The sequence below is a fragment of the Mustela lutreola genome, chromosome 14 (genome assembly GCF_030435805.1).
Source record: "Mustela lutreola isolate mMusLut2 chromosome 14, mMusLut2.pri, whole genome shotgun sequence".
Taxonomy (NCBI): domain Eukaryota; kingdom Metazoa; phylum Chordata; class Mammalia; order Carnivora; family Mustelidae; genus Mustela; species Mustela lutreola.
Genome location: NC_081303.1, coordinates 19,565,525 through 19,582,236, shown reverse-complemented (window position 1 = coordinate 19,582,236; position 16,712 = coordinate 19,565,525). Strand labels below are relative to the sequence as shown.

Here is a 16,712-nt window from a genome sequence, read left to right as displayed (position 1 = left end):
CCTCTTTCTCTCAAATAAATAAATAAATAAGATCTTTAAAATAATATAAATAAATAAATAGAAGGAAAAGCAGAACACCTTGGTGGCTCAGTCAGTTAAGTATCTGGCTCTTGGTTTTTACTCAGGTAGTGATTTCAGTGCTCCTGAGATGGGCCCACTGGCAGGCCCTGCCCTAACAGGGGAGTCTCCCTGGGATTCTCTCTCTCACACACACTGTCCCCCACCCCAAAATAATGTATAAATAAATCTTTTTAAAAAATAAACAAAAGGAACAGAAACATTATTAAAAAAGACTTTACCTAAATAGCGTATTCATTCACATTTAGCAAGCTAGTCCAAGAAATTATCTACTATTCCTCTTAGAAACATAAAAACCAGGGCTCCTGGGTGGTGCAGTTGGTTAAGAGACCAACTCTTGGTTTCAGCTGAGGTCTTGATCTCAGGGTCATGAGATCAACCCGCCTCAGGTTCCTCGTTCAGTGAAAAGTCTGCTAGAGAGACTCTCTCCCTCTCCCTACTCCTCCCGCTTATGCTTACCCACTTTCCCTCTATCTCTCCCTCAAATAATCATAATAAAAGAAAAAAAAAAAGAAAGAAACACATACAAAATAACATTAATGATTGGGTGATTACAAATAGGGCTTAAATACAAGCCAACATATTTGTCAGACTTTAGGAGTTCCCTGAGATAGAAGACCGACTGATTTTTTAAGTAAGTTCCACACCCAGCATGGAGCCCAACACGGGCTTAAACTCGCGATGCTGATATTAAGACCTGGGCTAAGATTAAGAGTCCACCGCTTAACCCACTAAGCCACCCAGGTTCCCCCTTGAGATTTACATTCTTAACCCCTAGGTCAGTTCATATCTTTGCATATATAACAGATCTGATGGTATTACAGATCTGGAAGGGACTTTTGACATTATATAAACCACCCATTTTTTTCCTTTTTCCATTAATCTCACTATTAAAGGAACCTCCTCCTGGTCAGAACTAACTCCTCTGCCTAAGCATACCTATTTCATTCTTGTCTGCCTCCTGCCTATCATCCCCTCTCTCTTATGTCTACTTCCAACTTCCCATGCTTCTTTGCTGTAACCTACGAATATCAAGTGTCACCTATAGAAAACAATAATAAAAAAAACCCCAAACCAAAACACTCTCCTCCTTGACCTTCGATTCCTTCTCCAGCAACCTTTTAATGTCTCTTTTTCTTACCAAACTCCTTCAGAGGAATCTACATATGTGCTATCTGCTTTCTGAATTCCTAGTCGCTCCTTATTGCATTATGATCTGCCTTCCACACAAACCCTCTTGCCACCCCATCACCTCTCCACTGAAACTGCTGTCCATACGACAACCAGTTATCTAATAAGCAAATACAATGGACACTTTCAGTCATCATCTTATTGGATCTCTTTGTTGCATTTAGAACAGTCGACCTTATGACTCATCACTGAGTTTTGCTAGCTGTTGTGTTGCTTTGTAGCTGTTGTTTTGTCTTACCAACCATTCCTTTTCAGTCCCCTTTATCCAAAGACTTTTCTCCCCCTACCTTGCTCCCCAAGGGTTTCATTCTTGGCCCCCAGAGAACTCGTTGCATTCTACTCCAATTTATTCAAATATTTATTTACAAATAGCTTCATTCACACATCTGGTACTGTATTAGACAACACGGTAAGCGACAGAGATGAGCAAGAAAACCTACCTTCTTAAAGAGCTCACGACTAAATGACCGAGACAGGTAAATAAAGTGGGAGTGGGGAAGGGAAGGGGCAGTGAATAGCAAGGGATATCAAACATGACTGTGAGCATAAGCCAAGAGAATAATCTACATTTATAGTCAACATTATTCCCTAGGTTATTTGATACATTTGTCTCACTTATCCTTGTGATAAACTACTAACAATACAGTATATGTAGTTATAAAGCTCTACTTTTTCAGATGAGGATATGAAAGCAACAGAAATACCAAGTGATTTGACTCAAGTTACAGAATTAGAAATAGCTTTATTCTATCATCACTCTTTCTAACACGTGCAGAACTCAAAATATAAAGTAAGACATCCTGAGGACCCCACTCAGGATTTGAAATGTCCCACATTTTTCCTAAGTTAAAAACCACTTTCAGAACCGAATACAAGTTCTGTGTACCCTTTCTTACTAAGCAAAGAAATTATCTCCTTCAGCTTTACTTATACCTATATACTTGTTATAGGCAATAAATTTGCTGGCATAAAATTAGGTAAACAAGTTAAAGCCCACAATGGTTAGAATGAGGAAACATTAAAGGCAAGAAGTATAGAATGGAACAAAAAAATGGGGTGAAAAAAACGCAACAAAACCAGATGACTGCAGAAGAGGACACGAAGAAACATGACAGGTGGTGGAGAATGGAGTTCGGTAAGTACTGAAAGAACAGACTAGAAAATTAGGCAAGGTGGAACATCTACCAAGAAGAAAAAAGGACGTTCACGAAAGGTAAATCAAACATGGCTGGAACATCATGTGGAATGCCTCCTCTAATAAAATCTTTGTCTGAACCCAGGGGCTGCAGAGGAAGATACCAGAAAAGTTCCTGTGGACTCAGAGGTTCTGGGTGAGAGATCTCTAGTGGGTTTAGATGCAGAAGTACGGTGGCAATGAAGAAGAGAAACAGATCTATATTTGGCAATTATTCTGTGAAAACTCTGTATTGAACTATTCCACTGCTCCTTAGCTCTTCGCCCTATGTTAAGAATGGAGAACTAATGATGAAGGTACAGAACATCACCTTTCAAATTACTACAGAAACTTAGTGATACTTTCCTTTTGGCTCCCACTTTCTTAGAGTAACAACTATCTGTTCAGTTCTTTGATGTTTTCAAAAAACCTACAGCGGAATGTTACATCTTTACTTTGAGAATTTCCTTCTGGCTTGAAGTACCATGCTTTCAATGGCTTACAAAATGACCATCTTCACAGAAATTGTAGCTGAGGATGACAGGTATCAATTTCTTCTCAATTCCCTTCAGTTAGATTTCTATCCCCACCACTTTACCAAAGTCACAATGCATCAAATCCAAGATACCACAAATTATAAAATAAACTATTACTTATCACACTGAGAAAAAAAAATACTGCCCATTAAACAGTGACTGACAATCTTCTTTGAACTTATCCCTGTTTTAGAGATGCTAAAATATGAAAAAATAGTTTAGAAATGAAGAAATACAGTATTTGTTAATGTCACCAGTGACTTCCATGTAGTCAAATCTAATTGGTCACTTTTTAATCCCATTACTTGACTTCTCAGCAAGCACTCAACAGAGTTGATCACTCTCACTCCTTATTGAAATGCTTTTCTCTTGGCTTCTAAGTCGCCTGTATCTGATTTTCTACTACTGCAATGGTGGCTCCACTTGTGCTAACCTGTTCTCACCTAGTCCTGTGGTTTTAAAAATTTATTTATTTAGTTTGTCTTGGAGGTAGAATTTAGTGACTCATCAGTCTGCACATAATACCCAGCGCTCATTACATCACATGTCCTCCTTAATGCTCATCACCCAATTACCCCACCCCCGATCCCTCACCCCACCAGCAACCCTGTTTGTTTCCTAGAGTTCAGCGTCTATTACGGTTTGACTTCTTCTCAATTTTCATCTTATTTTATTTTTCCTTCCCTTCCCTTATGTTCATCTGCTTTGTTTCTTAAATTCCACATAAGTGAAATTATATGGTATCTGTCTCTGACTTATTTCACTTAGCATAATACCCTCTAGTTCTATCTACATCGTTGCAAATGTCAAGATTTCATTCTTTTGATGGCTGAAATATTCCATTTTATTTATACACATACACACACACGTGCGCGTGCACACATCTTCTTTACCCATTCATCTGTCAATGGACATCTGGGCTCTTTCCATATTGTGGCTATTGTGGACAATCCTTCTAGAGACATTTGGGTGCCATGTGCCCCTTCAAATCACTCTTTGTTAGTCCTGTGATTTTTAAATACCAAATACTAATGTCAGGCTAAGTCAGGGTTTTTTATTGTAATCATAAAATTTACTCCAACCTTGACCTTTTTACTGAGCTCCAAGTTTATCTAATTTCCTATTTGACACCTGCACAATAGGCTATCTCATTTAACACAAGCATAGCTGCTTTCTCTATAGTACTCCCCATCTCAGTAAATGGTACAAGCAGTAATCTAGCTGCTCAATCTGATACCTCAAGTCACCTGATAATTCTTCCCCTACCCTGATTCCACATATCCAATCTGATCCATCAGCAAGTCTATTGGCTATTCTTCAAAAAATCCATCAATTTCTTTCCATTTATCCTCCATACAACAGCCAGGATAATCTTCTAAAAATGCAAACTTTATCATGTTACTCCCTGGCCTCCTTTCCAATGGCTTGCAACTATACTTAAAGACTAAATTCAAAACTCATCTTGTCCTGTAAGGTTGTACAATGACCTGGACTCGGTCTATTCCTTCAATCTGGTGGCTTAATCTGCACTGCATGTAATCAAGAAAAATGTATAAAACATTACTGTTAGCAACACCATTAACTGTTTCAATGACCAAACCAAGACAACATAAAAATGGAAGTAAAAAGTTCTATTAATGCTAATATCTGAAAAAGTTTATTGACGTTCATTCTACAATTATTGTATTTCCTCAACCACTGCCTAAGGAAAGCAAGTAGAGAAAATCAATGACTATAAAAATTGAAAAAATAAATTTCAAAATTAGATCACTCATGTATATTCGTTATCAGATAATTTGAGCACGATTTTATTATTCACCTGCCCCAATTTTTCTTTTCTTTTCTTTTCTTTTTAACAAATATCATGCTCCCTCAATAAAAACGATGATTCTTGCTTTCCTTCCTTGCAGATGTTTCATCAATGTGCAATTAAAGCTTTGGAAATGTATTACATATATAGTACCTTAAAAAAGGTCAAGAATCATGTTTCAAGATGACAAACCAATCTGTACAATGGCTATTGTAAAAACATATTGCAACATGGAATGCTTTCCTTCTCCCTCCACCAGGGCCAGCTGCTTAGAGTCTCTACTTCAGCTGTGCTCATTCACAATTCCAGTTTCTACTGCATAGGGAAGGAAAGGAAAATAGATCTAAATCAGAAACGAGACTGGAGTTTAAAAAACAGACTATGTTTCAAAAACGTAAAGTCAACCAGAACATTACAGAATCTTTCTAAGAAGTTATGACGGAAATCTGGAACTCAACAAAGCACAGCTGAAAGTAGTGATGGAGAGAAGGAGAAAGAGATAACATTTTTGTTAATACTCTGAGCTGAGACGCCTCAATTTACATATGAGTCAAACTGTATACATAATTTTGTATGATTTTCCACTCAATAATGCCATAATTTTTCCATCATTAAAAAAAATCATAAATATCACTTATAATAGTTTCATAAATTCCCATTTTACAGATACGCCATAATTTAATCATTACTCTATTTTAAGACACTGTGTTATTTTCAAATTTAATGATTTAAGTTATAATATCTATTTGTTCCTTTACATAGAAATATCATTGTCCTTATTAAATATTCACTGATCTATGGACAAAGAAAAGACTACGTTACAAAAAAAAAATCAGGTAATGTTAGGAGGCTCTAAATAAAATGAAAAACAAAAGGAGAAACTGGAAATATTTGCCAAAAACCAATAAAAAATTAATATCTCTCATGTATAAAGAGCTCTGGAAAAAATAGGGTCCAAACAATGAACAGGGTAAGTAAATTGATGATTTATATAAAATACAAATATCTAATAAAATATGAATCCAGTTCAACACTAGCAATTCAGATGTTAAATTTTAAATGAAAAGTCATTTTCCATTTATTAAATATGCGTTATTCATTTAATCATTCTTTTACTTTTACTGAAAACACAACGCTGGCAACACTCATCAAGACAGACACTGTGAATACACTGCTGACAGAAATACAGGAAACCAACATGTATCAACAGTTTTAAAATTTCATTCATCCAGTGATTTCATTCACCATCCAGTGAAGAATTGGTTATCATGAAATAATCCAATATTAGAGAAAATGCTTTATACTCAAAGATGTTTATCAAACTATTTAACAACACAAGGGGAAATTTACATTGTTTATAAAGCAGATAGATATAAGGCTATTTGTCTTATATGTCTTGTATGTTCAAAATTACTAAAACACCAGAAGGATATATATACTAAAATAGTAATCTATCCTGAATGGGAAAATTAATTTTTAAAAATTTTATTTTTGTGTAATTTCCAAATTTCTTGAAATAAGTATGCATTATTTTTATAATCAGAAAGCAAAAAGAGTATCTATTAATGTATCCACCTCTTGATTCAGACTCTATGTTCCCTTAAAGGAAGACTCTTTCCCCTCCATATCCCCAGTATCTGTATTGTGCTTTACAAATAGTAGGCTTTTAAAAGCTACTTGTGGAATAGCCAAACTATGGAAAGAACCTAGATGTCCATCAACAGATGAATGGATAAAGAAGATGTGGTATATATACAACAGAATACTATGCAGCCATCAAAAGAAATGAAATCTTGCCATTTGCGACGACGTGGATGGAACTAGAGGGTATTATGCTTAGCAAAGTTAAGTCAATCAGAGAAAGACAATTATCATATGATCTCGCTGATATGAGGAAGTGGAGATTCAACATGGGGGGTTTGGGAGTAGGAAAAGAATAAATGAAACAAGATGGGATCGGGAGGTAGACAAATCATAAGAGACTCTTAATCTCACAAAACAAACCTGCGGGTTGCCAGGGGGAGGGGTCTAGGGAGAGGGTGGTGGGGTTATGGACATTGGGAAGGGTATGTGCTATAGTGAGTGCTGTGAAGTGTGTAAACCTGGCGATTCACAGACCTGTACCCCAGGGGCTAATAATATATTATATGTTAATAAAAAAATAAAAAATAAAAACAAAATAAAACAAAACAAAAACTCAAAATCAGCCACTGAAAAAAATAAAATAAAAGCTACTTGTGGAATGAATTATCTTTAACATCTACTTTAAGGACTAGTTAGCAGCATACTACAAGCCCTCTCTCCAGAAACATTGACTTTTACTGTTAGAAGCTGGCATAAATTTGAAAATAAATTTCGAGAATAAGAACCATACTTGAGTTCTTTCAATAATGAACTGTGAAGAATGTTTTAGTCTAAGTAAAACAAATAGTCTCCCTAAGATGATGGCTAACTATGGGACAATTTCCAACACAAAGTCTTTTCTTCTCCTTCTTTCAAAGAAATGATACAACCAAAATGAAGCCAAAATACAGGTAGCAATGGTCAAGAAGCAACATAGAGAGAATGGCCAAAGATGAGTCCAAGATCTTTAAAACCTCAGCTCATCATTCTAAGATGAGAGTTTATACACATTTTATTAAATAAAATATGAATGCTACTGCAAATGGATGAGATGAAGTTTCTACAAGATTCTGCTTAAAGAAAAATCACCGTTCAGGAAGATCTATTCTTTTTTAAAAAAAGATTTTATTTATTTATTTGAGAGAGAATGAATGATGGGGAAGGGGAGAGGCAGTGAGAAGTAGACTCCCCTCTGAACAGGAATCCTATGCCGGGCTCGATGCTGGGACACCCTGAGATCATGACCTGAGTTGAAGGCAGACACTTAACTGACTGAGCCATTGAGGTGCCCCGAAGATTAATTTATTCTTTCACCTTGCCTGTCTTAGAAGTTATAGCAGGATGTAACCAAGGACAAGGTAAGTCTCTGAGGATGATAAATAATGGCTTATTATTAAAATGGAGCAAAATCTACTCCATTTCTTAAGTAGTTTAATAGCATTTAAAGCCCCAGATAAATTCTACTGAACACATAATACTATGAAAACTCACTTGGTATCACAAATTTTGATGATTTCTTGCCTGGTACAACACAGCTGTTACTTTCATAATGACTATACCCATACTCATAAATTCACATTTGCTCTAATACCACTTATAACTGATTACTTTACTGTTATCACTAAGGCATGGTTTGTTCCTACTCATTATCCATTTTCTACGCACACAATTATACCTCCAATCTTTAAGCCAAAACACCAACTTTTGGTCAAAAGTTTATTGTTTGAAAAGTCTTATGGTAAACAATTTGGGATATGTTTATTCATGTCAGATTACAGGTGATCAACTCCTGGATGGCCCACATAGTATTAACAAAAAGTGTTTATACGAACAACAAGACATGTACGAAGCACATTCACAATTTTTCTAGAAGAATTGGTATAAATGCAGAACTCACCTGAGTATAGAAGCCACTAGCTGCCTCTAGGAACAGAGAAAGGTTTGCCTGAACTTCACTCCGATTCGGGTTTGCTCGATTCTTTGCCTGGCCTTGTAGTGTTGTGATCTGATTCTTAAAGGCATGATTCCAGCTGAAAACAAAATGTAATTCTATTTGGTATAGCAGTGACTCACTGGGCAGACACTGGTCCCCCTGAGAACAAGAAAGAACTGTTTGTTATAACACACTAGACAGTAAACCTGCATTAAAGTTATTCACTTACTTAAATAACTTTATGCTCCTCTTTGAGCAAGACTACAGATGCAGCAGAATCCAACTGACCTTAGTAAACACTTACCCATGTTCGAATAATCACACTGTGGCTTCAGTTATTAATCTTTTAGAGCTACTAGAGTTAGTACAAAATCAGAACTACAGTGGCAAGACCAAAGTAAAAGTAAGCTATTAACGAATTGCCATACATTATGTGAAGAAATAATTCTTTTTGAAAATTCTTCTAGAAAATACTAAGTCCTATCTCTTATTTCCATAAAATCTATTTCCCACAGCACTCTGTTCTAATTCTATTTAAGACTTTTATTTCTCTTGGGGTTAATATTTTCTTGAGAGCTTGAAATATAAGTTCATTTTTTGACATTTCAATTCTGGCTATTTAAAATAGGAAAAAACACAATGTTGACATATGGCATGCCAAAATCCCATTATAAAATGTCTTTCATTAATCAAGCTATATAGAGAATCATTTTATATTCAGTTATGGGGAAATACAGTCATTCCTTAACTTGGAAACCACAGGAGGGAAAAAAGGAACTAGGATGGAGCTAGAATTGCTTTGATTAAAGGAAGCAAACACAGATAAAAGGTCTACAACCTACCTGGTCTATTAACCTCAACTTTGAGACTCAAGAGCACTGGGTATTTTTAATGGTTTATGAGGACAATCACTCCCTTAGCATTTCTGATGATATTTTATCCTTGACTCTAATATCATGGAAATGGATTTTGAGTGGCTGTGATTAAGCTCTCTTATTACTAGAACTCCTAAAAATATAAAATATCTAAGAAAAGTATAAACGATAGGAAAAACTAACTTTCACCACAACTTAGGGTAATAGCCATTTCTGAATAGAAATATTCTAAACTGATTTTTAATTTTCCATCAGCCTAATATCCCTGCTCCAATTTATAAGGCAAGGCCTTCCACAACAGGCATTTATTTACTCACTTGGGAATCTGGTCATCGCCATTTCACCTCTCATAGAAAGAACAAGTGGAATAGCCTAAATATACAAAATCTTTCTTTAGTCTTATTAGGGGAAGAAAAAATAAAAAAGGAAACACCTACTTATTTTATAAAAAGAAGAACTTCCCTTACAATGCAAACACATTTTTCTTCGGGAGAAATTTATAGAATCACATTTACCAGAGATTTATCTAAAGCTCACTACTGAATTTTTCAAGCCATGACTTAAAATGCAGGACTGGCTTAAATGGCTTAAATGCAGGACTGAACACACACAGAGAATCCAAACACTGTCTCTTAGTATCTGAAATACATATATAGAGATTTGTTTTTATGATATGCCCTAAAGACATTAAAAACATTCAAATCCAAGCACTTCTCCTGTCACCCAAGACTATATGAAGTAATACGAACGGTTAAATATTTGGTTCAAAAACCCACAAGTATTACAGGTATTAGAATTTCTTCTTTCACTGAAAGCGCTTACTCTGATAGGTTAAGAAAAAATAACCAAATCGTTCCTTTCTATCCTAAAGTCTTGGTAATACTCTTGATCTTACAGGGACATCCCAAATGATGATACTTACAGATCCTGTTCTACTTTCTTGTCTAACGCGTATTCCAAATCAGTAACTAGCATTTTCTGGTACAGGTCCTGCAGAGCCTGTCTGGATGTCCAGACCTCAGCTGGACCCAGCTTAGAATCTGAGTAACAAAACAGACAAAACAACAGAGACAGAAAAAAAAAAGAGATAGTTAACATTATACCACACCAATGACTCCTTTCCTCTCCATTTCCCAAAGCAAACATCTGCTTTAGGTAGATACCACAGACTGTTGCGGAAGTTTTATACTACTATATTTTCAAATAACTTTCACCTTTTGGCTAATGACTAAATCTGGTTCGAAATGTTTCTGAATTTGCCTTTTGGCTTTGAAATAACATCATGACATGAGTAAGGCAAAAAAAATGAATGGTGTACTCTTTGCTTTAGTTTAGACTTCTATGTATTCATATCAGAGGAAGTCATATGCCTCAGAAGTCACCCCATTTAAAATGATGGGCCGCTAAGATGGTCTGTTTACTCTCAGAACTGTATTTCTTTCTCCAAAGCAGCTTTTCTATTTTGAATCATTCTCACAACTGTCCTTACAGAATCTTCATCTCTGCTCATAATCCAGCAGCTGTTTACACACTCTGCTGTCATTCCTATTCTCTATGTATCAACCCAATAAAGCCAAAACAGTGAGGGTTATTTTAATGATTGGTAAATTGCTTGCCAAGAAATTCTGTGAGCAATTCATACTTGCCCTTTCATGTAAATAAGAATTCATAGCAGACACTGCCTGAACTGCTCAAGAGGCCAAATGAGAGTGGGTGCAAGAGGAAAGGAAGTCAGGCTAGGACTAAATGAAATACCCAGCTTGGGCCATACTGTCTGCCAGAGTCCTGCAAGACACTTCAGCTTTTCCGGTTACTAGGCTTAGGAGTGCAGTAACTGATAGTTAGCTGCATCAATAGAAGAACCTAGTAACAGATATTTCAATTAGGCTTCTGGTTACATTTAATATTTTGCAACAGCACAATGACACAGTTTTTACTCTTCTTTAAGCCTACAAATAAAACCGGTTTTTTAATTAATCCTCAAAAGAGTTTGCTGGCTACAAAAAAGCTGGGTGTAGTATCAGCTTCTTGGTCCCTAATTAGTTTTTTAATGACTAAATAAACAGATTTATGGATTTATTCAATCTTGTTTCAATTCAACTATGGCAGGGGAAGGATAATAAGGGATCATTAACTCTGATCTATCAGACAGACTATCATTTAAATTACTTAATATCCAAGTTAATGTTCTTGGGCAGTCAAATGTTCCTTATAAAAGCCAAACTCTAAGCCTACTTACTGAGGGTATTCAATACTTAAGAAAAAGTAAAAGGTATAGCTAGCTGAAAATTGCTCCAAGTCTAATTTTTGTCACATAATGCATATTGTGCCTAACAGGACAATACAAAAGCATAATACAGTAGCTTAGAGCTGACACTAATACCCATAGTACGGAAGACGATGGCAGTCATGTTAATAATGGGAGGAACTGAGGTACTACATTAAGTAAACCTGTTAAAAGTGCTTTTAGCTTTCTTCCCTCTTTTCCTTGAACAAGAAGATAATGATATTAACCACGAATTCTTAAAACAATAGGATCAACATTAACATTAACATTAGACTGCAATGTTGAGAAAAAGACATCTAGAGCCTATCCCTTCTTGATTGTAAATTTTGGCCAGAATACTGTTGTAAAAGTTTAACTCTTCTTTGTGGATTTCACTTTAGAACTAAAGTTCTCAAAAATAAGAATGAGATCCATTTGCACATGTTTACATTTTAGGACACCATATGCTGCTACAGAGAGCACAATGATCACTACATAGTCATTGTCATATATTTCCCAATTTTGGAAAGTTAAAATCATCTGCTCCTTCTAGTGACTTCCAGCTATTCTTTCAAAATCACCTTGGTTATTTATTCAAAACAAAAAAGACAAGGGAAAAAAGAAAGGTGGCAAAGCAGCTCACTCAATTTCAAGAACTTTTAGTAGTTTTCCTACAAATATTTTTTCTCAAGGTCTAATTACTATTCAAGATTGGGGAATATAAACAGGAAGACATGAACCCAATACCCTAAGATGTTTTTAATATGATATATGCATTTTTTAATGTCTTAAATTGATGATAAGCAGTTCATAAAAATTAAATGATTATATGCATTAAGTTAGTTAATATTTAATTCAGTATAGCACAGATTATTCAAAATTCTTGATGATCTAAGTAAGAATTCAAAGTTCAAAAACAGTAATTATTAAAAGCAAACAGTAAGTTATCATTCCTCTGGCAACTAGGACAGTGCAACAAGTAATACAGGGAAGATGACACCTTTCCCTCAATTTAATGGTATAAAATAAGTGTGAAAAACAAATGAGTGAGCCAATACCTGTCATGTCAGCCTTCAGGACTTCTGCCTGCCTAAAAAAGGGGGGGGAAAAACATTGATTAGAAACAAACTAGGCCTATTCAACATAAATAACCCTGAAAGTTAAAAGTTAAATCAAATCATATACTACATAAAGAGGTATAGCACCTCCATATGTGAGGGTCTCTGCTTTAGTATCCAGGGTAGCCTAGGTCTTGGCCAATGATGCCATTACTTAAAAGTATACATGAATTCTATGAGTGGAGCTCACATTCTTGCTGTTTTCCTCCAAATCTGATTTTAAGATAACATTAAATGACATTCATTAAACACAAAAATTTCCCTCAAAGCAGCTAGGAAATCCTATGTTTCTCAATTCACTAATCACTGTACTTATTTCAAATTTCCCACTCTCCTCAGATATTGACTTCTGGTGTCTTCATAAGGCTAGCCCAGCTGCTAAACCCACAGAGCCCTCTTCTTCCTTTCTCCAGTGCAAACACTAGAGGCACTCCATCTCTTATTTAAGATCAGTAATTCCACTTAGTAGGCTCTTTCTGGCCTTTATTAAGGACTTCTGCTTCTTTAATTATCTCCTCTCTCTTTCAATAATTTTGAAAACTTCCCTGTCTAGGTGATCCCTTAGTATTTTAAACATGCCCAAGTTTTCCACAAGTTTTTCAAAATCCCCTGTCTGTCTGTCCTAGATTATCCTCCTCTCGCTGCCGCTTCTTTTCTCTCACATTCTTCAAGAGCTCCCAAAGTGAACTTCTGATCCACCTGCGGGAATGGGATCTCTTTCTGGTGTTTCTACCTTACCAAATCTATCACTGCTTTCCCACTGTGAGAGGCAGACACCTGGATGTCACCATGACAACGTTCTTCCAATCCCCTGGTAATCTATCAACTTCAGAGAATTCTACCCACTAAATATATCTTGAATCTGTTGATTTCCCTTTACTCCTTCTTCATCTACTCTCACTCAAGTTCTGAACTCTTTCCTGGACTAATGCAAAGCCACCAAAATTGTTTTCTCTATTTTACTCTTGTCCTGTTTCATACTGCTCTGTCTGCTGCTATCTGAGGGATCTTTTATATAAATCTGAGGGGCTTCAGGGTGGATCAGTTGGTTAATCGTTCATGATCTCAGGGTCATACAGGATCAAGCCCTGCCTTGTGCTCTGTGCTAGGTGTAGAGACTGTTTCAGATTCTTGCTCGGCCCCTGCCCTTCCCCCACCTCTAATGAAAAAAAAAATACAAATCTGATCTTACCAACTGCTCAAATAAGACACTTTAATGATTTCCCATTGCTCTTAGGGTAAAAACTATAATCTTTACTAAAGCGTCCTACAAGGTTCCCTGCGCTCTAAAAATTAGAGTCTGCACTCTCCTTCTACCATTACTCTCTTCTCCAGTTACTAGACTTCTGGTCTCTGCAAATGCTTTGCTCCCTTCACATTCAGGGTCTTTGTAAAGAAGAGTCCTGCCCTCTTTGGTTAATTACTACTCATCCTTGGTCTGAGTCAGACACATTATTTTCTCAAAAAAAAATCACTTGATAGATGATGGATTCTCTTACTTTCTGTTCTTTTAAAAAATTTTTTTGTTATTTTTTATTTATTTGAGAGAGAGAGAGAGCGAGAGAGCGAGAGCACATGAAAGGGGCGAGGAGCAGAAGGAGAAGTCGAGTCCCTGATGAGCAGAGGGCCTGATGTGGGACTCAATCCTGGGACTCCAGGATCATGACCCAAGCCGAAGGCAGTTGCTTAACCAACTGAGCCACCCAGGTGCCCCTTACTTTCTGTTCTTAAAGCACTCATTTCTTTCAACATAGTACGTATCACAGATTTGAAGAATGCTCACCATCACAACCTATTAGTACATGTGCCTAGCACAGAGTAGGCATTCAATAAATATCTTTTAAGTGAAGAAAGGAAAGAGGATACATCATGTTCATATACTATAAAAAGATTATGTATATAAACTTATGAGATTTCCATGTCTTTTTTTTTTTTAAGATTTTATTTATTTATTTGACAGAGGGAGAGAGATCACAAGCAGGCAGAGCAGTTAGCAGAGAGAGAAAAGAAAGGAGGCTCCCCACTGAGCAGAGCGCCCGATGTGGGGCTCGATCCCAGGACCCTGAGATCCCTGAGATCATGACCTGGGCTGAAGACAGAAGCTTAACCCACTGAGCCACCCAGGTGCCCCTCCATGTCTTTTTTAAAGATTTTATTTATTTGAGATAGTGAGCAAGAGCAGGGGGAGGAGCAGAGGGAGAAGCAGACTCCCCAATGAGCAGGAAGCCCAAAGTGGGACTCCATTCCAGGACTCTGGAATAATGAGCTGAGCCAAAGTCAGACGCTTAACCAACTGAGCCACCCAGGCATCCCAAGATTTTCATGTCTAAAAACAAAATATGACATAAAAGCTAGAGAATATTCAGGGATTCTAAAATTTTACTGTAAATGTATGTACTTAACTAGTATCAGTTGTGAATTTGTTTCATCAAAACATAAGGTGAAATTTTTCATTTCTTAACTTTTAAAAAATATATTTTTAAAATTAAGCTTTCAAACAAGAGAATAGCATGTTATGATAACTGCCAGTATAAATAAACAATATAAATAAACACCTATACTTTATCCTCAACCAAGACATCATTTCAAATCCCATTATTCAATATAACCCAGCTTCACTGTTTGCTTTGGGTGTTAAACTTTTGCCATTAAAACAAACAACTTTCACAAAGTTTGTTGGCTTATACCATTAAAACCTCTTAAGATCATAGAATTTAATAAAGAATATCATATACCCTGCAGAAGATGTTACATACAAACCTAAGAGCAACCACAAATCTAAAACCAGTAATATCCAAAATCCAAGTATATCACTAAAAAAAGGCCAGTAAACCATGAAAGAGAGCAAGAGAAGGATCACAGAAAAATTACAACAACAACCAAAAACCAAGTAAAATGGCAACAATAAATATCAGTAACTACTTTGAATATAAATAAATACTCCAATCAAAAGACACAAGGTAACAGAGTAAATAAAGAAACAAGATCCATCTATATGCCACCTATGAAAGAGACTAATTTCAGACGTAAAGACACCTGCAGATTGGAAGTACAGGGATGGAGAAACATTATCATACAGATGGATGTCAAAAGAAAGCCGGGGTAGCAATACTTGTATCAGACAAAAGAGACTTTTAAAATAAAGACTGTAACAACAGACAATAATGACACTATATAATAATAAAAGGGAAAATCCAACAAGATATCAAAGTTGTGTATTATTTATACACCCAACATGGGAGCACCCTCATACATAGCAATAACAGTTAATAGCAAGCATAAAGGAATTAATCAATTGTAATACAAAAATAGTAGAGGGCTTTAACACTTACACTGATACATGACAAATCATCCAACCAAAAAAATCAACAAGGAAAGAGTGTTCTGAATGACCCACTGGATTAGATGAATTTAACATATATTCAGAAAAGTTCACCCTAAAATTGCAGAATATAGATTCTTTTCGAGTGCACATGAACATCTTCTAAAACAGATCACGTATCAGGTGATAAAACAAATCTCAACAAATTAAAAAAGATCGAAGTCATACCATGCATCTTTTCTGACCACAATGCTATGGAACTAGAAAACAACCATAAGAAAAAAATCTGGAAAGAGCACAAATAAATGGAAGTTAGATAACATGTTACTAAACAATGAATGGGTCAATCAAGAAATCAAAGAAGAAATTAAAAAATTACCTGGAGCCAAATAAAAATGAAAATACAATGGTCCAAAATCTTTGGGCTGTAGCAAAAGCAGTCCTAAGAGGGACGTTTACAGTAATACAGGCCTACTTCAAGAAACAAGAAAAATCTCAAATAAACAACCGAACTTTACACTTACAAGATCTAGAAGAACAACAAAACTCAAAACCAGCAGAAGGAAGGAAGTAATGAAGATTAAAGCAGAAATGAATATATATAGAAATTTTAAAAACTTCAATAGAACAGACCAATAAAACCAGAAGGTGGTTCTTTGAGAATATCAATAAAATTGATAAACCTCTAGCTAGATGCATCAAAAAAGAGAGAACTCATACAAACAAAATCACTAATGAAAGAAGAGAAGTAACAACCAACACCACAGAAATACAAACAATTTGGGC

The 16,712-nt window shown here is 35.8% G+C and overlaps 1 protein-coding gene across 13 annotated transcripts in view; it reads right to left on the bottom strand.

The window, feature by feature from the left end:
- Positions 1–16,712, bottom strand: part of SMG7 (SMG7 nonsense mediated mRNA decay factor) — a 93,445-nt gene that overhangs the window by 27,587 nt on the left and 49,146 nt on the right. For 12 of the 13 annotated variants that reach the window (XM_059146837.1, XM_059146844.1, XM_059146842.1 and 9 more), the window contains 3 exons: positions 12,545–12,576; positions 10,143–10,260; positions 8,310–8,442 (listed from right to left, as the gene is read on the bottom strand). In XM_059146837.1, coding sequence (XP_059002820.1) covers positions 8,310–8,442; positions 10,143–10,260; positions 12,545–12,576 — 283 coding nt within the window. The remainder of the gene's footprint in view (positions 1–8,309; positions 8,443–10,142; positions 10,261–12,544; positions 12,577–16,712) is intronic. The other variant, XM_059146841.1, reaches the window with a different exon arrangement.